Source organism: Argiope bruennichi, chromosome 4 (assembly GCF_947563725.1).
Source record: "Argiope bruennichi chromosome 4, qqArgBrue1.1, whole genome shotgun sequence".
Taxonomy (NCBI): Eukaryota; Metazoa; Arthropoda; class Arachnida; order Araneae; family Araneidae; genus Argiope; species Argiope bruennichi.
In genome coordinates this window covers 139512634-139535694 of record NC_079154.1, presented here as the reverse complement: position 1 = coordinate 139535694, position 23061 = coordinate 139512634, and the positions used below count along the sequence as shown (strand labels likewise).

The following is a 23061-nucleotide window of genomic DNA, read 5'->3' as shown; positions in this document are numbered from 1 at the left end:
TTGTATTTAGACCCCATTATCGGTAACAGCTCTGTGAAAATATATATCGTTTCAATCTGCGCAAAAGCACTGAAAACAGGAATTATTGATATATGCATATCATATCCATATTAGTATAAAATGTTCAATAACATTGTTACGTTATCTTTGGCATATTGGCCAGTATTCAACATATCGAATAATATCATGGAGATATCGCACAATTTCTTGTGCTAATAGGAATGCAATGCATAATGAACGCCTCCTTATAATTTTGATCGTCAACATTAAAATTAAAACTTCAATAAATACAACAGGAAATAATGATATCAAGGAACTGACCTTTGAATTTGAAATCTGTTCATTGATAAGCATTATATAAATAAGTGCTACTTCATCAAAAATTATTGACAGATAAGACATAGTTATCAAATACTTAAAATGCTCTCGCCAGTTTCTACCATAACAGTTGTACGACATAATAATGTATCGCCTCATTAGTTTAATTTAAAGTTACGATAACTAATTAGAGAAGATTTCTCCTCCCTAATCACTGTTCGAATCTATGCAACTCACTAATGCCTATAGACTCAGCCATCTCATTACACACCATTGTCTACCAGCGATGCGTCTCATTCCACTTAATGCCACTTGAGTTTCAAAATATACGTTGATAATAATACTCTCATGAATAGGCTGAAGGAAGTTAAGTGCGGGAACTATGGAATGCTGGAATGAGTTGTGCGTATCATTAAAGTTTTCGATGAGATCTGACCGACCTTTGGAGCATAGTAAAAAAATTACATAGGGTCAGACATAATTCAAATAAAATATTTTTTTTACATCTATATAGTTTATCACTCTCATCGTGGTCTAAAAATATTTTCTAAATGTTTAGAGATAGACGTATATTTCTAGTCGAAAAAAATGATTTAAATGAAGTATAGAACCACGTTTTATATTGTTTGAGTCTATGTATTATAATACTAAAGATAATGCAAACTCTAATATTTTTATAGTCCTCCGATTCATTGTCATATTTAGGACAAAAACCATTTCAATACCTTAAGAAGCATTCTAAATGACAAAAATGCTTTATTTCAAATAATTGACATTCAATCGTCGACTAAATTTCACTTCAAGAAAGATGAATTACGTCCCATTTTGAAGCACCGCTATGCTATTTAGGGATGGACCTCGTCATTTTGAACGGTGGTCAGATAAGGAGGACGATACCTGAGCTGGCACCTCCCTCTCCACACCGCACCAAACCAAAGGGAGGACGTTTGGTCCGGATGGATTTAATGTGCACCAGACCCGTTTACACGACGGTTTTTCGGTGGAATCGGGTCAATCTGAATCTGTCCGGTACCGTAGCCGAGACCTTTCCACCAGGCCACCCAATGAATTTTCAAACGCAGCTGCCTCTCTTCTGGGAAAAGTTTTTGCCCTAGTCCTAGGTAATATGAATAAATCACTTTATTAAAAATTTTTCCACATCTGAAATTAACTGAGGCACAAGCTTGTTTAAAAAAAATGGATAAGATGTTGTTAATAAAATTAGATTAGGTAACTACAGTTTATTTTGTAAAGTGTTTATGTCATTAAATGTCAAATAAAGTTAGAAATTAGTTTAAATTAAATATCAATTTTGATTCTTAGAAATTCCATTGTTTACTGCTAAAACCTTTTCAGTATTTTTTTTTCTATTTGCCTACTATCAAATAATAAATGTTCCTTTTAGTGAACTGGAACTTTTTAAATCCTAATGTAGTAAGCGTGCTTACCATTTCTAATTTGGATAAAGAAAATTATTTGCAAATATATTTGTCAGTACTAATTTCCTTGAAAAATTTTGATGTTTACTATTTCTGTTTTCCTTTTTTCTTCTTTACAAGATTTGCTTATCATAATAAAATCTACAAAACACTTTATAGACAGCCCAAAATAATGCTACATAAAGTGTTAAATAAAATGTCTAAAAAGCATGATATATTGAATTTTTCCTAAGCAAAAGAATACCAAAAGCTCTATAGAAGCAATATTATTACCTCTTAATGTTGATAATCCAAAACATCTAGTACTAATAATTCTTTCATGCATATTTAAGTTTGCATATCATCTCGAGATTGCGGAATCCAGTTCATAAAATCATTTAAAGTAGTGAAATTCAGTATTTCATAAGTTAGTCAATTTTAAAGGATGAGGAGGGAAATATATATTTGCTTTTGTTAAAAAAAGTTAATGTGTAGAGAGTTTCATTTATTAAATTCATAGAGCCAGGAAATAAAACAAAAATTTAGATTTCGTAACTTTTACGAGTTGCATTTATTGATTGAATCAATAACTTTTTCAACTAAAAGCATAAGCCTAGCTCACGCGGTTCAGAAATCAAACACTGAACCCTGACTAGAATGAGCACCGAAAAAGTTATCAAATTGCCTTTTCTTTTGGCCTGATATCATATTTGCATTGCTATGAAAAGCATTGTTCATAGTGACTGGAAATCAATACTGACAATATAACATAATCAAATGTTTATAATTGTTTATATAGACATCAACTTTTAACGTGCAATAGGCCAATGTAGATCCCTCTATGCAACGACGCCCACATACTCATGGAGCTAAAACTCTGCTAACAGACTGCATAAACTCTTTTAATTGGGCTTTATAACCGACACCAAAATTAATTAATGTTGTATTTCGTAATTATAATTCAATTACCTCGCCTTACTTAGCCATCTTGGATATCTCAAATACTGCAGTTGCAATAGCGAGAGTACAGAACTGATTTTGAATTCAGAAGAGCGATCATAGGAGATATCCTACAATGGATCCATGACATCATGGATCGCTTCTGTGATCCACAATATCATGGACTGTATCCTTCCATCATTGATTCGATCCCATGACATTATTAAACTCACCAAGAAAGTGAGAGAACATGCTTACTTACACGGCGTCTTCTTTTCCACGTATTCTTGACATCCTTCTGTGAGACGTATTTATTTTCAAAAGTAAAAATTAAATTCAGCCTTGAACAAAATTATATTCAGTATTTGATGTGGATTGCAAGTATTTTCTATGCAAGCCAGAACATTGTTTAAACTGGTTTTTATCTTCTGAATGTACTGAAAGAAATAGTGCGTTTAATACAGCAAACACATTAGTAGATTTTATTTAAGGACTTTTTTGCAACATCTCTGACTGCCTTTTATATCAAATATCAATCCTGAATACGCAGTGCATCTTGGACACTGAACTTAACAAATTGTGGCAATCAGACAGCCACATCTTGTGTTTTTACAAAGGAAACAATGGACAGGGTTTTCTAAGAACGTGTTTCTTTCCGCTGATTCTCTCTTTGTGTCTGGTTTCCTTTCTTTCTGAGAATGGAGGAATTTTTAGAAGAAAGAGCAAATTCTATTCTGGGTCTTGAATGGGAATCTTAGATGTTCCCGGATTTTCGTGCAACCGTCACGGAAATGGGCTGTAATTGAACAGATCGCGGAATGAATTCGTGGAGTGGTTAGAGAACAGGGTGGCGTCTCTTTTTTCTTTTTTGCTATTGAAGATCCTACCTCGTCTTCAAAAACTGTATAAGAAAAACATAATAATCAATTACGAAGAACTTTATACGACAGTTAGGAAGCAGATATACGTAATCCAAATAAATAAATCAAAGCAGAAAAGGCGTTTGAATGCATCTTTTTTATTATAAAAATTATATGTATAATAGTTTATAGGTGTTTATGTCATTTTGGGAGAGAGGAAATTAATTAAAAATTATTCAGTCGAATAATTTCTCATTAATTTGATTTAATATTTGGCAGCGAAGACAAAACTGGCTACAAGGTTTTTTTGAATAACTCTCTGAAGACAGAATCACCCTAAATCACTCCATTGTCCCGATTCGGATTCTTTCATGCGCATAGTTGAAATTCAGGGATGAAGGATAATTTGAGATCAGCTACGCATATGTTCTCGATGGGCTGCCGTGCTTATGATGTGCAGTTTTTCATGTCATTCTATCGAAACCAGAAACAGAAGGGATGGAAGACAGTAAGGAGCCAAAAAATTATTTCTCAGTAAAAGAACAATCAAAGATTGCCCTTTTCTTATAGATTTTATTTCGATTTCCCTAAATCGGCTCTTTTTAAAGCTTTCTTTTATGCATTAGATATAAAACATTTTTATTTCTGAAGAAAAAAAAATTAAAGCCCCATCTTTCTTCTTTGTTTATTTTTCTTAATACTGATAATTAAAATTGTTTTTCCCGAAAACTTTTCGTTCATATTTTTATATTTATTACTTACATTTAAGTAACCGGCCAGGAAGACTTCCTCAAACCGGATTATGGTCAAAATTTGGTGTAAAGACCATATTTCAACTGTCTTTCTAGATTAAAAAAATTTTTTTTTTTTTTTTTGCATATTTTTTTGCCTATTCTAAATTTTGCCTATGACAAAGAGTCATTTTTGTCATAGGCATTTCCCAAATATGTGTTTTTCAAACTCAAAGAAATCGAAAAGTCCAGATCCGTCAAAAAATATTTTTTAGCAATACTTTCTCTATACTTCGTATATGAGAAGGAAGCCCTTGATTGTTCACTCTAAATTATTTCTTTTTACTTTAGTATTTCATATTTTCTTGTTTCATGTATTTCCATAGATTGAAATCATAATGCTGTTCTCCTTATTATTTATCGTTGAATACCAGCATTCATTTTTTTTCTACTTTTACAAAAGTATCTTTTCCCCCTCAGTCAAATGTCATTGCTCACGCATTGAAATAAGATGTAAGATCTCAATCTGCTATCTGCGCCACTTTTTGTCTTTCAACTTTGATTGCATCCTTATTGTGCCTACAGTGCATTGCTTCTTATGTCTTTAATAATTTCCCGTATATTTTAGTGCGTGTTGCTCATGTAAATGTTTATTTGTTATTAATTCTTTGATGTGAGAATTTACTTAACTTCCTACTAAACGATATATACTATTTGGGATAGTTATTATTATTTTCTGGAATAATATAAGGGCATTTGAAAAACATGATTCGTTCTTAAGTAATTTTTGCATTTTAAATTACTTAACACTGCCACTTAATTAAGGATTTAAAACTGAAAATTCACTTATTCGATGCGCGAGTCAGAATCGTCATTGTATGCGAAGGGGTTTGTAGTAATCGGTATGCTAAACAAATATAGGTTTTGGATTCAGAAGTATTGAAACCTGAATAACGAAGGTAATGACCAGAAATAGAAGGTATTAACACGACAAAGAACGACCCATACACTTATTTTTTTTTCAGGATTTTCAAGCTGTAATTCGAGAGACTGAACTAAAAGCAATCAAGAAGTTAACTAAAGATAACTACGATACTAGAAACTGCAAATTGAAGCTATTTTAACAAACGAACAATACTAATTACGCTACATAATTAATATTGTTATTGTTGCGTATTGGTATTACTAAATCGCTACACTCGATGACTCTCAATTGCGTGTATGCAATTAAAACTGAAGGAAACAACCACACCGTACGCCTTTGAAAATAAATAAAAAAGTAGAAAAAAATAATCCTAATATTCGTGCAGTCATAATTTTATCAATACGTCTTGCGGAAATATGTCATGTCAGACGCTGCACAATATCATATGATGTTTGAAATAAGTTGAAAGCTGTCTTTGAATGGAATCTAAAAATTCTATTAAAAAAGCTTTACTTTAAAATCATGTACAATTTCAAAAAATAAACAACATGATAATAATAAATATTTTTTTAATATATATATATATATATATATATATATATATATATATATATATATAATTTTACTTGGAATATTAGTTATCTGAATTCGCAGTGCAAATGTAATCTTCTTTTCAATTTAGAAATGGTTGCATAATAAATCTATATAAAAATGATTTGGAATATTTTTTACTTAAATTCATGAATATTTGCAAGGAAAAAGAAAAGTTGGAGAAAATATGCATCGTGGTAAATTTTACTTTTGTGGATGATGAAATGATCTTAATCTTATGTTGAAGATAACAATGAATGTCATGAGCTGAAGAATCTGAATAATTATAGAGGATATTTTAAAATCTCAAATGTGAATAAATGGAAATATGTATAATAGAGCTTTGTGAATTCAAATCCTGCGTTTTTAAAGATTTTTCTCTTACGCTTTGAATTTCTTATTTAATATTAATAAGATTCTGTTTTATTTAATTTCAATGTTTATTTTAGTCGCGTCAACTTCGAATTACCTATTTTAAAGTGCATAAGAATTTTTTTAAATTTTTTTTATTTCATCTCATGATGTTAAACTATAGTACTATTTAACGTTTCTTAAAGCTTCTTATTAAAAATTTTTTAAAAAAATTACTTCTAGTGCAGGTTTTTACTCTCTAAAATATAATTAAGGGCAAAAAAAAATTCACATTTGGAATTTTTTTTTCCTGTTTTGTTAATCGTCAACACACACACACACACACACACACACACACACACACACACACACACACACACGCACACACAGATACACACACACGCACGCGCACGCACACACGCACGCACACACACATACACACACCACTCAGGGTATTGGAATGGTATAGCCTAATGCTTATACGAATCATGGACATCCTGAATTTATTTAAGTTAAGCAAATAAAATAAAATGATAATCAATATTTGAATGTAAATAAAAATTTATATTATCGTTTATCAGACTTTACGTTTCTATTTGATTTTTTCTTATTTTTTTGCGAATGACTTCTGCTTAAAATTGTAAAATATGATTAATATATATTATTAGTAGAGATATAAAAAATTAATGATTGCACTTTTCAGTTTCTTTTTTTTTGTATCTTCCTTATGATTCTGAATCCTTTTAACATTCATTTCAAAACATTTTAAAGCGCCATACCTTAACACCGAATTTATTATTATCTGCATCAATTAGATGCATCGAAATTTTTTTGCACTAAAGATCTTTTTTATGCTCGATTTTATTTAACAACATTACTATGAGGAGATAAAATTATATGTACAATGGCATTTTGATATTTTAAAAAAATTGTCAGATTTTATTTCTTTTTTGGAGCATAATGAAGTAAAATATTATCAAAGCTTTACTTTCAAACAATGTGTACCAATAAAACGTTGTCAAAACGATATAAAACGATACCAATACATGTAAAAATGATATAATATAAAACTCATAATTAAATATAAAAAAAAATAATAATCAATGGAACCCTTTTAATTCAACAAGAATGCATTTGCCTCAACGAAAAATGTGTTTTCAGATGTAATTATGTAAAATAAAATAATACATTATTTTATGAATTCGATTATAATTCTGTCAAGATCCTTTTCTCTCTCGTACTGAGTTTTGAACAGCGAATAGTATTTACTTTTGTATATAGTAAACACTCTCACGTTAACCAAATTCAGCATTATATTTAAATTTTTGAAATCAGATACCTTTCATTTTGGGTTTTGTCTAATAACCTGGTTAAGATGAAGAAAAATATGTAAGAGAGAAATTTATAAATCATCTCAAATGACAGTAGAAATTTCGTAAGAGTATTCAGGAGAAATGGATAAAAATCAGAAATGATTTGAATAACTGAAAGAAATGAATCACGAATTCATTTATCCATTTTATTTCTTAACTGTCTTTTGCAATGGAATTCATGGCGTTTTAAAACAATTAAAAAGTCTTCCTTGACGTGCAGAAAAGCAAGAAAATTAGTCGTCTTTCATTATGGATTCCTACAAAGAGGAAATAATTCCAAAAGTGAATATTCTGAAATAGTTCTGACCTTCAAAATGAAATTTAAATAAAAAATAGTTTGAGTTATTTTGGACTGCTTTGAAACAAGACAGAACGTTAAGTTCTAACTGGACCAAATAAAATTGTTTCAAGAAAAGCAATGAAACCAGAATATGATGCATTAATTACTGAAAACTCTGTTATGGATTGAACCATTCTTCAAATCAAAGACAAGAGAGCAAAGTATTTATTTGCGTTAATTACAGCAAGTTAGAACAAGCAGCAAAAATCATATAAGGGGAAAAAAAGGGGCTAGGGTTAAGCATTTGACAGGGCTTTCACTTTCTTAGATTCTTCCAAGAAAGTAAAAGCTCCTGTAAAAAAGAAAAAAAAAAATAGTAGGATTAAACGACAAAAAAAAAGTTTTTTTGTTTGTTTTTGCTAAAGGAATGGATTACTGGAGCAAAATTGTTTCAAAATGAATTCAACAATAAAGATGCTGTGGATTATTGCCTCCTCACAATCTCTTGACATATGAAAAAACCATCACCAAGCCATGAACATGAATGGCTGAAAAGAGTCGCCAGCAACTTTCTTTCCAGGCAAAAAATCCACAGTATAATTCACAATTCAATATAAATTTGTTCTTGCCTCCTTAGCTCTCAACATCAAGTCTCATACCAACAAAGACTAAGGGGAAAAAACAAGTACCGTAGTCTTCTATCATACATTTCAATCAAACAGAGTTTCTCTTCGTTCCCATTAACCAAATTATTTTCCATCTGACTGCATCCTCATCTATTATGTCATAAAAATAAGTGAACACAGAATATATGTATATTTTCACGCATTTTATCTCTCAGCACGTTATTATTACAAATTGTATTTCTAAGTTGAAGAATTTTGTAAACTGTTTCATCTTAATATCATTTATCATATGCTTGTAAATTCTGTAAATAGTTATTTTTGTTTCGTTTTTTCTGCTGTAAATATTTTGTTACTTAAAAAAAAATTCTCGTGACATGTACACCAAAAACCGTTTATTGACTGGAATGGTCACAGATATTGGGGTATGAGACGGCGTTCTGTTCTGTGGATTATTGCCATAAAATCTTGAGAAACCTAAAAGAGATTTATATGTTTTTAAAGAGATGTCTGTTGATTATTTATTTGAAGTTTAAATGCAATTAAAGCCTGAGATAAGTCACTTATTTGGATATACATCTACATGTAACTAATCATTTACTCACATTCGTACTAAAATTAAGGCACAATGTTAAAGGAAGTATTTTATTATAAATGCATTTCTGAAATAAGTGGTGAGAGGCCAAATTATTGGATCTCTCATTCTACTAAAATAATTTGTTCTTCCTCTGTAAGCTGCTATTATATATGCTTTAAAATAAGACTTAAATTCTGGTAACTGCGTAGCTTTTTGACTACCGTCTTTATAATCTCTGTGCACAATCGGGATAGAATCAAAGATATGAAAGAAGTGCGATTATTTCATAATTTGTGGTATGCGTTTATGTCTGTAGCCATAAATAAATGTTCCTGTTACTCAGAAGTAGTGAACCTCCTCTTTTGCTCCAACCAACATTTATCACTAAAGAAATTTATGTATGATTTATTTTTCATCGAAACTAAGTAAAGTTGGAGATTAAAACGGAAACAGCAGACAAACAGATTTACTAATATTTAACACCTGAAATTACTGCACGATTTGAAATCACAGCAGAATAGTTCTTGGTATATTAAAAATTATTCTAATTGTTAATGGAATTGGTTAATTACTCACTTTCATTACAAGAATAGATCACCACAAGAACTTCTTTTTTCATCGCAAGAATCTATTTTAGCATAAATAAATTTCCGTTTCAGAATAAACCCACACCATTTTAAAACCTATTTTCTGGAAGAATGCATTAATTCTTTGAAAATGAAGATTCTTATAAAGAAGTTCAAAATCTTACCGATTTTTTGGAAATCGGTAAGATTTCAAAATTTAAAATCATTAGTCGGTAAAAAATTAAAGTCATAAATGAGATACCTGATTTGCATCCAATCCCCAGAATTCGAGCTCCTCTTCGAAAAGCGGTCCGCACACGTTGGTCGGATAGTGGAGCTTCCCGGTTCTATAGTAATTGAGAATCTGTGCGAACACACCCGGGTGGCGGTCGAAAAAGTATTCGTTGAGAACGGGATCGTAGTTGGCAAGGGCTTCAGTCAGCCGTGACAGTCGCGTAGCAGGAATCTTCTTGAGGGTGGCCTTGTAAGTCTCGAAGCGGATCCCACCGATGTTCAAAACCACGCGATTGTCACAATCGATGACTGTCCGACTCGGCTGGTACATGGTCCCTTAAGAGAATATCCACAACCTTCCTGCGGAGGATTCAAACTGATCCATCCATTTTTTTTTTCTGTCTAGTGGAGCTTCTTATTAGGTTGTTTGACGGCGAAAGACCTAAAATATTTTGAACTGGTATTTAATAAATTGTGCAAACAAAGTTTACCTGTGCTTACACTTGATCATGGCAGTCAATTAATTACTATGAAAACGGTAGTTCCTTGTAATGATCTATTTCATCCAAGCGATTATGTTTCCAGAATTTATTTACAGCAAGGAAGTAAAATTTTAAGAAAAATTGCCTGTAAATCAACAATATAGGGGTAAGAGCCTATTCTACCTTAATTGTATCTGTAAGCACAGTTTATTGTAACTATCAACAGTTGTTCCCAGTAAAAATCAAATCATCTACAGTTTTAACTATTTCTGTTCTTTATGGTGCAAGAGGCAAGTAATACCAAGTTTAATATACGGCACAATTACAATTCAATCGCAGTTCAAGTCACTTTACTGGTTGAGATTAGAAGTTATTTTATTCGATATAACTGCACTTTTGAAATCTGGAATTGGTATGAAATGCAATTTCTGAAATAATTAGAAGTCCATATTAGTGAATCTTTGCTATCTGATCAAAGTTTATTGGGCTTGACTAAGAACTTTTTTTTATGAATAATATTCAGTAAAAAACAGTTTCTTGAACTATTAGAGGTCTTTTGTGGATAAACTTGTACCAGCACTCAGTTGAATGATGAAGCAATATTTGTTGCGTTTGCCAAGTTTTATCATGCTGTACTGACATGACTAATATAAGCTAAACATGGCATCAACTCCATTGACCATTCTTCCAATAAAACTTTCTATTCATTTTTTTTTGCTAATTTGGGAAATTTTTGAACCATTGAGAAATGTTATACTTTTTTCCAACAACCTTTTATTTCATTTCTTAAGATTTTTGATATTCTCCAGTGAAACTTTACATTTTTAACACAATTGAAATCTGGAAACTGCCTAACGTCAGAGAACTTGGCTCAACACAATAATCTACAGTCTGTTCATACGAGAAGTACTGATTCAGTTATGCGATTATTGAACCGCATACCTTCTAAGAAGATGGACTTTTTCATAAGAATAGATCATACGATTGATTATTTTAAAGTAAAGACAATTTAGCGTACATTTTTTAAGCTTCTTTTTGTAATCTGATTTCAACAGAATAGTGGTTTTAATCTCTAAATCAATATATTTTCTGATACTTTATACCATCTACATTCGCTATGTGATTATTGACCATGCTTCTCTATAAATGGGTATACTTTAAAAATACTTCTTAATTCTATATTTGGTGCCTTCTGAATGTAAAATAAGTTTCAGAACTACACTTTGTGCTCACAGTTTGGTTGATAATTTATTTCTATATTATTACTCGTCTTCCTAATAATAATTTCTGCTCAATACTTTATATTTCCAGCATTAGTGAATTCTATTATTCTTACTTTCCTTATTCTTACATTTTGCAAATGATTCTATTCAGTATGGACAAGGTATTAAAAATTAAGTAGGACGTTTCGATATGTAGACACAACAGCACTTCATCAAGATGAGAATGCACTGATATATATTTTTTATTAATATGTAATTTGAAAAACTAAAACTTTTTTAAGGCTAATTTACTCTTTAAAGAAATCGTGTGTAATGAAAAACCTTTGTTAAAATAGTATTTGTTTGAAATTGTCCTAGACTAGGGTTAAAATGTCAGGTCATTTTTTTTTTCGAATACAGAAAGCGAAGACACTTGAGATCTTTGGGCGCTGATTACAGTATAAAGCTCAGAAATAGTTTTGTTTTGACGCCTTTGAGGACGGATTCATAGCGTTTTGGGGTATAATAAGTGCTTTTCTAATGCCTATAGAAGTATTTTTCAAAAGTAATATATTTTTTTTCTAAATGGTCACAAATGCAATAAAGCTGACAATGAATTGCTTTGCACTATGCTTCGAGCATATTAACATTCCCTATATGAAAAATGTAAGCTTATCGAAGACTAATCCTTTCATTACTATGCTTTTAGAAGCAATTATAAATGAATGCCTGTTTTAATTTTTTAAGAAAAGTAAAATAAATACTTCAGAAGAATATGTTTGCGCTGAAAAATTAAAAATGAACACTTCATAGCCTCTAATTCAGTTAATTTCTATCTTGATCTCAAACATCGTCAAAAATGATGAGATCTCTGATGGAACTTATTATTATTCTTTCTACTTTTTCCATGGCTTTGGTGATAACTAAAAAGAATTGCGATGTATCTTCAGGTAGAAATTAATTAAATTTCACGTACGTTCTGAAGCGACGAAGTTAGAAATTCCTTCTGAGCATAATAATATTTTTTCCTTCTCTCATTTAAATCGAGCAGATCTTTCTTGATAATGATGATCAAAATTTTTTTTATTCAAATTGAAAAAATCGTTTTAAAAATCGTCCAAACTGTAGGGTTTCCTTCGTCAACATGATTTTTTTTATACTGCAGCTTCTCCTCCATGAATAGCAATAAAACCTGAAAATAAAAAGAAATCATATGAATTTTCCATAAAAATTCTAGAAGACACTAGATCAAACACTAAACATATAAGGAAAAATGAAACTAAAAAAAAGCGACCAGATCATTTGTAATGAATGAAATATGCTCATAATGACAATGAAATAAGAAGGGAAAGTATTTGTATACTCATTAAAATAAGGCGAATTTAATGAATTAAAATTCATGAATTACTTCGAATATTATGAAGATAGGGCAAAAGGCTTTATTAGTTATTATTTAAAACTAAGTGAGCTCACAAAGCATTGCCCATTGAATGTCAGAGAAATTGAAATAGTAGAATAAAATAAAATTAAAATTATGAAACAGGAAATATAATAAAAATAAAAAACAATACTGACTGTTTTGCACCTTTGTTGAATTGTAGGAGATAGATACAGAAACGAAAAAATGGGTATGAAGACATATTTAAGGGAAAGAAAACATGGTACTATCGATATTTTTAATTTTCAAATGCATGATTTTTTCCCCTTATTTTTTCGATATGAATTATCATTTCGTTTACTGCCAAATAAGAGCTGAGAAGACATGGGATTCGTTCAATTAATAGGAATTCAGTGAAGAAAAGACATTTTTGCTCTTTTCACTTCTTGGAGAGAAAATTTCGCAGTGAACAATCTTCGAACGTACGAGGAAAGCAACTTATTAACAATCAATAGAAACGTCAGTAGGCCCTTTTTTAAATTAAAGAAAGTTGTACTAGTTATAACCACAAAATTATTTTTAAAGACAACGAAATTGGAACATTCTTATAATATCTCGGCGAAATTGACATGTCAGAAATTTATCAATATTTAGTTATATTACACTTTTATATTAAATTATATCAAATATAGAAATATTTACTTTATCGGATGATTTGCACTTTTTTCTTTCTCTAAGTGATCAAAAACCATATTAGGGACAAATACGACGAAACCTGAATCAGTCAAAATAGCAAAATATTTTTTTGTTTTGCATTAAGTTCTGAAATTTCGGTTTCGTGATGTGCTGAATTATCATTATGAGAATCCGAGTGCCTGATTGGCGGCTATTGGATGTCCTTGGAGCTACAGACGCCCACAAACATCAACTCTTCTTTCTATAAGCATTGCAATGATATCAATAACCCTTTTACAAAATCATTCACTTTCGAACAATAAAACAGAAAAGTGCAAGCAAATCACAAAACTAACCATTATTCTTATTCGCAATAACGCCCTCCTCCCTAAAATAATAATAATAATAAATAAATAAATATGAGTGTGTAAGGAATTCTATCTTCCTCCGGCTTTTCCCCCCTTAAATTTACATGTTTGACATTGGTAAGGATGGAATTCTATAATCAATTTTAAGTTTTAATAATTTAAAATAACACTTCTAAATATTAAAATTCATTTCCCTATGGCAAAATATTATTTTAATGATAATGAAGCTATGAATGATCAATTAATTCATTAATTTAGCTAAATGATTTCATTGTAGTGACGCTATCCATGCATCCATTTGAATAATATTAATTTTTTAGTTTCCACAATATTTATAAAGACTGAAAAGTAGAAAATAATATAAAATAAGGTTTTAAATACTTTTTATTAGTGAAATGAAGAGTAGAAAATTATTTTTTAATAAAGAAAGGAATATTATAAAAGAAATGAAGACACAATATTATCACAAAAAAGAAATTCTTAAATATTCATTGAAAGTTATATATCCTAAATGCGATTAAATTCCAATTTATTCAGAATATTTCTATAAGAATTCTATCTTTGGCATACTTAATTTTTAATTGAAAATATGGAAAGTCAAATTAAGAATATCATAAAAAATATAGAGTAAAAATATTCATTATTAGAGTCAGAATATTTCTAATGGAATATAAACTACTATACATCTAATAGATTACTTATCGCAATTTATAAAAAGGCAGAATTTTATGGAATATCTAGGCATTTTACAGAGTGCTTAGCATTTTTAGGCAAATTATGAAATATTAAAAGTATTATATACTTTTCTTATGCATTAAATGTAATACATAGGCATTCTATAAATCAGTAAATGCTACTTAGGCAAAAAAAAAAAAGTTCAAAGTTTTATTTTCAAAGATTAAAAAATAATTTCCTATCCAAATATTACAATGGCAGCCTTTTTTTCTTAGGGGTATATATAAAAAATAAGATCCCGCTTAGTTATGGCTACTAGACAATTGTATGCTTGCACTTCCTTTTAGAGTTCTCAGAAAAATCTCCTTGTTCACAAAAACCTATTCGGACGAGTATATCGAACGACTAAGCATGGTCTATGGTTATTCAATTAATCACACTTAAGATGGGGGGGGGGCATTTCCCAGTGATAACCAGGCATCTCGAGAGCTCGCAGTCATCTCGATGAACAGACGTTCTAGGCCTTTCAGTATTGATAGAGTTAAAGGCATTCATTCTAAAATAATTCAAGTGATATTTTGAAAAAAATACTGAAATAATGCTATGAAAATATTTTGTTCAACGTCGAAATATTAAAGTTGTACAAAACAAAATTTATGCGTTTCTTATAAAAGAAAAATAAAATATGGAACTACTTGAAGCATCAGGAAAGGACCAGAAAGCATCATGAACTTTAGTTTCCATTTCACTTAATTTTATTTGGTCTTTAATCATTAATTTCTCTTTATTAAAAATGCATACATTATAAAATGTAATTCTTTGATTTAAAAAAATTTTTTTAATTAACCTATTTGTTGTAAAATGAATCACATTTTGAATTACACTTTGTTTCATTCGAAGATATTTCAGATTTCTGAAACACTTGACGAATTCTTGGCCGTTTTCAGTGGATGAGAATTTGCAACTGATCGGAGAGGTCAGGAATACCTCAAGCTAGTTCTTCGGGTGTGCAATCACCTGCGGTTGTCTTAAAATTCCCACAGAAGTTCAAAGTCGGTACAAACCGTCTTCTGCCGTACACAATGCAACAGTCAAAACAGAGCGATTCGTCCCTTCTCGACATCAGAAATATAATCGCGTACAAAACTCCAAAGACAATGGAAAAAGTTTTGTGACCGAATTCATTTTCCTTTTTTTCTTGTATTTTCTAATTCATCTTACAATCAATTTTACTTTCGACAGTATTTTCAATTTTGAAACAAAGAGTGCACGCACTATCCAATTCATCATGTTTACCAGCATGGCCAGATATGCCATGGTTTATATGCATTTTTGGCAACATTTGGTGTTTGTGTGCATGCCTTTAAACACACATAACAGGTATCAGGAACAAAAATCTCTTCGATAATATTGATTTAAACCACCAATAATTATAATCTCATCTATGCCACACAAGGAAAAAAGCACTTTTCCTTGCATAAGCTGGTTTGTTAAATCTTTTTGCATCATTTGGAGCTTATCAATTACTTTATCTAAATGCCCCCTTTGTATTTCTGTCACAAAATTTCCTGGGGGAAGAAAACTGCTATAAGAACTATTTTAGATTTGCAGCCAAAAAGATATGGTGTTCATTTGATTCCAGAAAGAGAAATTCTATTTTTTCATGAAGGAACTGCTGATTCTTCATAACACTGGTCATATTTTTTGTCCAAGTACAGGTCCTGCATCTTAATTAACTTTTTCGATATTACCTTGGCTTTGCGAAAGTCTATTGACTGTGACTCTTTTTTCAGCATTACAACCTGCTCTTCCAATTTCATGAGGCACAGTATGAAACTAATATTTTGTTGAACAAATTGAATTAAAATGGCATATTTTAAAACTTTGAAACAAAGCGCAAAATACATATTCTGCGCCTGAGCGGAAGATTAAAAGCTATGTGTATATTGTGTATTGCCACGCGATATTCGAAACTAATTGGAGATGTATTTCTTATTTGACTAGCTTTCATTTGGAATTCTGTAGAATACTTAGGAAATACATTATTCATCAGTTTTCGCATTTAATAAAATGCCTAAGTATTCTATAGAATACCAGATCTCAAACTTTGCATATAATGTATACATTCAGCACAAATTAGTATATTTATTTTTAGAAATCTAGAATATTAATAGAAGTTTCATTGGAGTGAAATTTTATAGTTGTTTATAATATAGAATATACGTTTAGAAGAAACTAAAATTTTTGGGACGCATATGACATGTTAGCGCCAGCTTTACCACGTTCGATTCCTAGATGAGGCTTAAGAGTTTTATGTCATTGTTTAAACCATAAAGTATATAACAAGAAATACAGCCTAAAAACTAAATATATATATATATATATATCAAAAAGCTTTTAAAAAATACTGTTGTAAGTGTATTAGAAAGATAAACAATTTTTAATCAAAATTCTGGGGATTAAAACAAAAGTCGCAAAAGCATGAAATATAGAACAGAATTAAAAAATGTTGCAAAGTCACAATTGTCATTTGTACTCTCCACCTAAATATAGTTTTAAGCGTACGCACATGCACGTTTATAAACTAAATCCCTTTTCCTAGGAATTTGTACAGACATCTATTTATTGAATGCTAAAGATCATTCATGCTAATTATCTTTTGCGAAAATCGATTTCAAATAATCGTATTACGAAGAATTTCACGGACATTTTAAGGATGAGCGACTTTGAATTGCTTGCAACAGCAACTTTACTTTTTAACATTTTTTTTAAACTTTAACAAGAAAATCTTTTTTATTTGGTGAGATTCAGCAATCAATTCCATGTCTAAGGAAATTTCCCAAATAGCATTTCTAAAAAACGTTAATAATTTGCAGAAAAAAAAAACCAATAATAACATTTTTAAAAAAATACTGAAAAAAAAGCAATAATTATAATTTCTAATTCATTGACTATGATTTATGATATTTAATTTTAGAATCAAAATAACAATTCTAAAGTTGAAAATTAGTTTTTATATTTTTCTTTTTGTTTGTAAAACTTCATGTCTTATTTAATTTCCAAAATTTTGAGAAAAGATCATTATCTATTGAAAGTGGTGCAAATCCCCCCCCCCGTTTCTTTGTTTTGAAGCTTGCATAGATGTGATATCAGTAAAATATTTTTTCCATAGGTAATGTACTGTAATATCTTCTTGCGTTAGGATTTCATTTCCGTTGTGAAACTAATATTTTTATCTTCTGATAGCACAAATATTCTTTAACACACGTTTGATGTACTTAGATTTTTATTAAAAATTTCTTATGGGTGTTCATTAGAAATTTATTCAGAATTGAATAAGATAACTCGTAACGGAAAAAACTCTACAAATTTGTAAAGCGAATTATATACAAATCAATCTCTCATGCAGCTCTTCCTTTCTTGTTTGGAAAAAATATTTTGATTTTGATTCAAAATACGCATCTATTGTACTCTCCGCATTCTCCTTAAAATGAGAATTGTTATAATCATAAAATTTCTTCTGCATTTTATTAGGACAATAGAAGGGATCAAAGATGAATTTCTACCCAAAAATCTTAAGTTGACATTGACTAAATAAAGTGGTATGTGTCCCAGCATTTTTGTGTTGAAGAGTCACATTTCCATACTAAATAATGCAGGTTATTTGTGATTCGATCCTCATGTACGCTATCAACAAGACTATTACATATATTTTACGAAATGATTTGGTTAACTCATTCGAGAAGGTACATTTTGTTGAAGACTATCCCACAGACGAAATTTGCAATTCAATGATATAATTGCACACACAGGTCTTGTTTGGCTCGGGAATTCTTTGCACACATGGTACGCAATTCATCTCAAATGGCATTCATTTCTAACATTTCGTAACAAATTACACTGCAGAATAGAATAGAATTTTGAACTTTCATTTTAGGCAATCTTACATAATCGACTTCGAGTAATCAAACTTCGTAGCGGTCATCTGATTTCAGCACCCATGTTGACAATCGCGCTTTGCAAGAAACACCGTGCATTTCCATTGCAGTGGGAAAAGGCAGCTTTTTCAGAGGAGTCCTGTTTCTTAATTCAACGGATTGATGGGCCCCCGCATATTTATTGAAACATCAAAAAAAAAAAAAAAAAAAAAAAAAAAAACTTCCAGAAACCGTTGTTGGACGTCAATAAGATGTGATGGTTTGGGGGGAATGTTCGCTTGTTCTGCTTTAAATCCGCTGATTTCTGTGGAACCTCAATAAGTGTGCATATTTATACATCTTTGCCGATCAGGTACACCCTTACATGGCAAGTTTCAAAAGGATGATACTACCATATTATCCGCGAATGGTTCCAGGAGGAAGGGAAAGAAAACCAATTACTATATGGCCTCCCAGTTACCAAGATCTGCGAAAATCTGTGAAATACATCAGAGAGAAAGACCTCCTGCCTCGGAATCTTCAGGAGTTCTGCTGCTCTCATGGTCACACATGCCCTTTGCCAGCACGAAATTGAGCCCCTGTCCCGCCATTTCATTGATGCTTTGGCTGTAAAAGGAGGCTATTCTGGCTATTAGAAAATCATAATAATGTGACTCAACTGTGTCATAACGAGCCTTTTTTTAGCAATGCTTAGCAAATATGCTTTTCACAAATATGGTATTAGATTATCGCAATTGCATTAGCTCGTAAATTTCACTCTTTATCAACAGTCTTTTATTGTTGTAATTTATTTTATATGAAATAGTATGGTGAAACAGTACTTGGTACAGACACTTTTTAAATAACACGAGATATATGTGGACTCTTTCATTAGAACTTTGACATTTATCTATACTTTTAAAATGTACCATTGCTGTTCATTATTTAGAACACAGTCTTTCAGCTACTTTCTATAATCAATAGGAATCAAAACAAAGCTATCATTTGAATATTCGGATCTGAATAATTTATACCTTGAGTGGTGTCCTCATCTAGATGCGTCTTCGAGATGGAGAATTTCAAACTTTTTGGACCATATTGTCATTATTATTCGTAGATAGCATTTTTATATACTAAAAATGTTCGATGGATTTCTGCAATATTTCTGCAACATATGAAGCCACGAATTTCAGCATCATAACATGGAAAATGAATAGAAGTAGCACAAATCATTATTTGTTTATAAATAAATAATAGAATGAAAAAAAGAAAGCTAATAAACTAAGAATTACGACAATTATAATATTTGTGATTAAAGAAACTATTTTGCACTCTTCTGCATTTCATTTTTAGTAGGATAAAATTTTATCAAACTTTTCGATCAATGTAATATTGAAGAGTGCGAAACCTTTTACATTCCAAGAAGTCTTTTCAGAAACTAATGGATAACTAACTGTTGTGAATATTTAAGACTTTTTTAAAGAAGATGGAAACGTGAACTTATAAACTGCATTTAGAACTTGAAAAAGAAAGCCGAAAAATGCAACGAATAAAAATTCATTACCTCATTCTGTAATCTCCTATAAGAGTAATAATAAGAACTAACGTAATTGTGTTTTTATTTCATTTAAAAAGGACCAGACTTTTCTTGACACTCTGTAACCTTCAAACTGCTTGATGACCGCGGTTGGTTGGAAACAGGATGAAAAAAGTCTTCTAATAGAAGAGTTTTTTTTAACTGAGATCATTTCATTCGTTTTGATTTGATAAAAAAAAAATTGTAAAATATTAGAAAATTGTGAAAAGTGACATACCATTATCTCACAAGAAAAAAGCAACTCCAAGAAAAAAGCAACTTCCGATGAAATATAATTGTTCGATACAATTGCACTTTTTGAATTTCTAATCCCAATCTTAATTGAATAGTAGGATTAAATGTGTTTCATCATTTTAATCTTTATCGAATCAAAATTGCAAATAGAAATGCCAACATTCAGCGAAGTTAAAACAAGATAATAATGACATCAGCATTCCTCGCCTTTTTAACAGTTGGAAATCTTATCCTTTCACAACGATTTCAAGTTTAAATGACATTTGATCGCTTCACTTGAAATTAAAAATCTATTCTACGACATGCGTTCTTTTCTTGTATTAAATTAATTTGCAATTGATATGAATAAAATAAACAGAATAGAATATATTTGGAATTTTAGAACTGCATTATTTTTCAGATATAAAAAAGGATTAATTATTATTTACTTTCTCTCCATTAAGAATATTTAAAAATCAATACACTCTTTATGTTTGCATTTCTAGCAAAATACGAGCAAATGAAAAAAGGCCATCCTGAAGCTCATATAAAATGTTAAATAATTACATTTTATACCGTATAAATGTAATGCATATGTGTACGGTATAAATGTAATGTATGACAATGTAAAATAATTACATTTTTACAACCCCGCTCATTATTAGAAAGCATTTTTATTTATATAGTAATAGCCTTTTGTTTCAGCTATTTCAGCGTTGAGAAGGAATTTCTGGGTATAATTTCAAGTAATGCCTGCTAAATACAAGCTTTAAAATATATTGAAATTAAGTGAATAAATGCTTCTTTATCTGATCTTTAAAAGCTTACATCAACCGAAATGTTTCCAACGTTTCACACAGACTGTAATGTTCCAGAAGAAATTGTTATTAAAACATATGAACACTGTAAAACTATTGAACGATCGTCAAATGATGTATCTGTTAGTCCCTGCATTTTAAAAGATCCTCAGCATGAGAAAGGTGATAAAAACAACTTTATAAGTTTCATTGATCAACCAGACGCGAACTGTTGATCATCTGTTGCTTAGCAATGTAAAAAAGACGTAAAGCGATACTTTCAAATAGCAATGCAAAAAGAATATTGTAGCGGCATCGACAGAAATAAATTTTCTGCTGAATTTGTCTTCATATATTCTTTTACCATTTTCACTGCCGATCACATTATCCAAATGCAGCTATTTCATTGTAATATATGTAATCTTACAATGTCGTTCGCACAGTAATGCTTGTATTTTAACAATTAAGTGTTTTATTTAAGCATTTGTTCCACAATAGTTTTACCAATACGAAAGAATGCATGTTGATTCTAAGATCATGACACATTTAAAAGTTGTACAAGTTGGCCGAAATAAGACATTTTTACAAGATTCGGGATGCAAAGAAGATGGGGGGGGGGCTCAATGCCATTAAAGAAGCATAAACCGGATCATATGTACAATAGAGGTTTAATGGAAAACAACTTTACATTGTGAAGCATAGGTCAATTGAACTTGCACTTGTTTGGATAGGAGGTGTTTATTTTGAAGTCTAATTAAATTTAGGAATTAAATACTAAGTTAAAATAAATCAAAATTCTGTCATCATTCTTTTATGCTTTCGGAGAATATTATTATTATTATTATTATTTTGTAGAATTACTGATAACCATCTCTGAACCTCCCCAAGAGAAATGTATCATTCCATATGTTTTTTATAGTTTACAAATAACAGCTCGGGTGACTCTACGTTTCTTTAAGTTAATTTACATATTATACTGTTGAGAAACAACCCGTAATTTTGCGTAAAAATGTTTTTAAAATCAAACCCGGCCGGAGGATATAAATTCTATGAAAATTTGATACATGGAAAAAAAGTGCTCTTTGCACACATAATTTTCAGAAAGACAATCTTATCTCCATAAATATGAGCTTCCTATAGTTGGGCTTTTTAGAAAACTGAGTCATGTATTTCTACAAATATGGAACCAGGAGATGAAAATGAAAGAAATATTTTAAAAAAAGTTTTAATTCCTAACATTTCAAATGCATCAAACAAATCATAAGATATGTGTATGTAGTCAATGACAATATGTTAATAAGCAGAAAAGCAAGAATGTGAATGATGTCATATGCAGTTGTAGAACAGATTGCATGGCCTCTTCCGTTTTAATTACTAATATCGTTCCATCGAAACCAAAATACTGCTAAAATATAACAAAAATTAAGAATTTTACTTAATAGTTGCCAACTTAGAACCTTATTCGTGACTTGTTAGCTGACAATATGATATATCGAATCATTTTCGCAATATTATAAATTTGAGTCTCTACTTATTATATAATATATGAAGCAAAATTAATTATTTACTGTTCCATTCTGTTTATAAACTTTCTTAAAACCATTCTAATTTTTTCTTTACGAATAAACCATCTAATTTAATCATTGCGAATATTTTATACTCAAAGCAGCATTTCATTACAGATAAACTAAAACATTTTGAGAGTTATTCTAGAATTTCAGAATCAAACTGCATCCAATTATGGCGATGATATTTTCTTGCATCTCAAACCAAATCAACGTTTCCCAGTCTTCTAGCATAAAACGTAGTTACGCACCAAGAGGGGCAGAATGTTGGATATTATTCTAGAAATAGCCTTTCCAAATAGTTAGAGATAAGCTAAAAAGAATGAATCTTGGCAGAAACCCTCGGGGAAACGCATAACATAAACGCATCGTATTCGCCAGACAGTTATACCAAAATGCTATTCTT

At 30.4% G+C, this 23061-nt stretch overlaps 1 protein-coding gene across 6 annotated transcripts in view; it reads right to left on the bottom strand.

Annotated features, from left to right (window-relative positions):
- LOC129966121 (potassium voltage-gated channel protein Shaw-like) overlaps positions 1 to 23061 on the bottom strand; it is a 468708-nt gene that overhangs the window by 194774 nt on the left and 250873 nt on the right. For 4 of the 6 annotated variants that reach the window (XM_056080501.1, XM_056080499.1, XM_056080500.1 and 1 more), the window contains one exon: positions 9815 to 12662. In XM_056080501.1, the coding sequence (XP_055936476.1) occupies positions 9815 to 10117 (303 nt within the window). In that variant the 5' untranslated portion in view covers positions 10118 to 12662. Of the gene's footprint in view, positions 1 to 9814; positions 12663 to 20047; positions 20151 to 23061 lie in introns of those variants that run through there. The other 2 variants (XM_056080505.1, XM_056080504.1) reach the window with 2 other exon arrangements.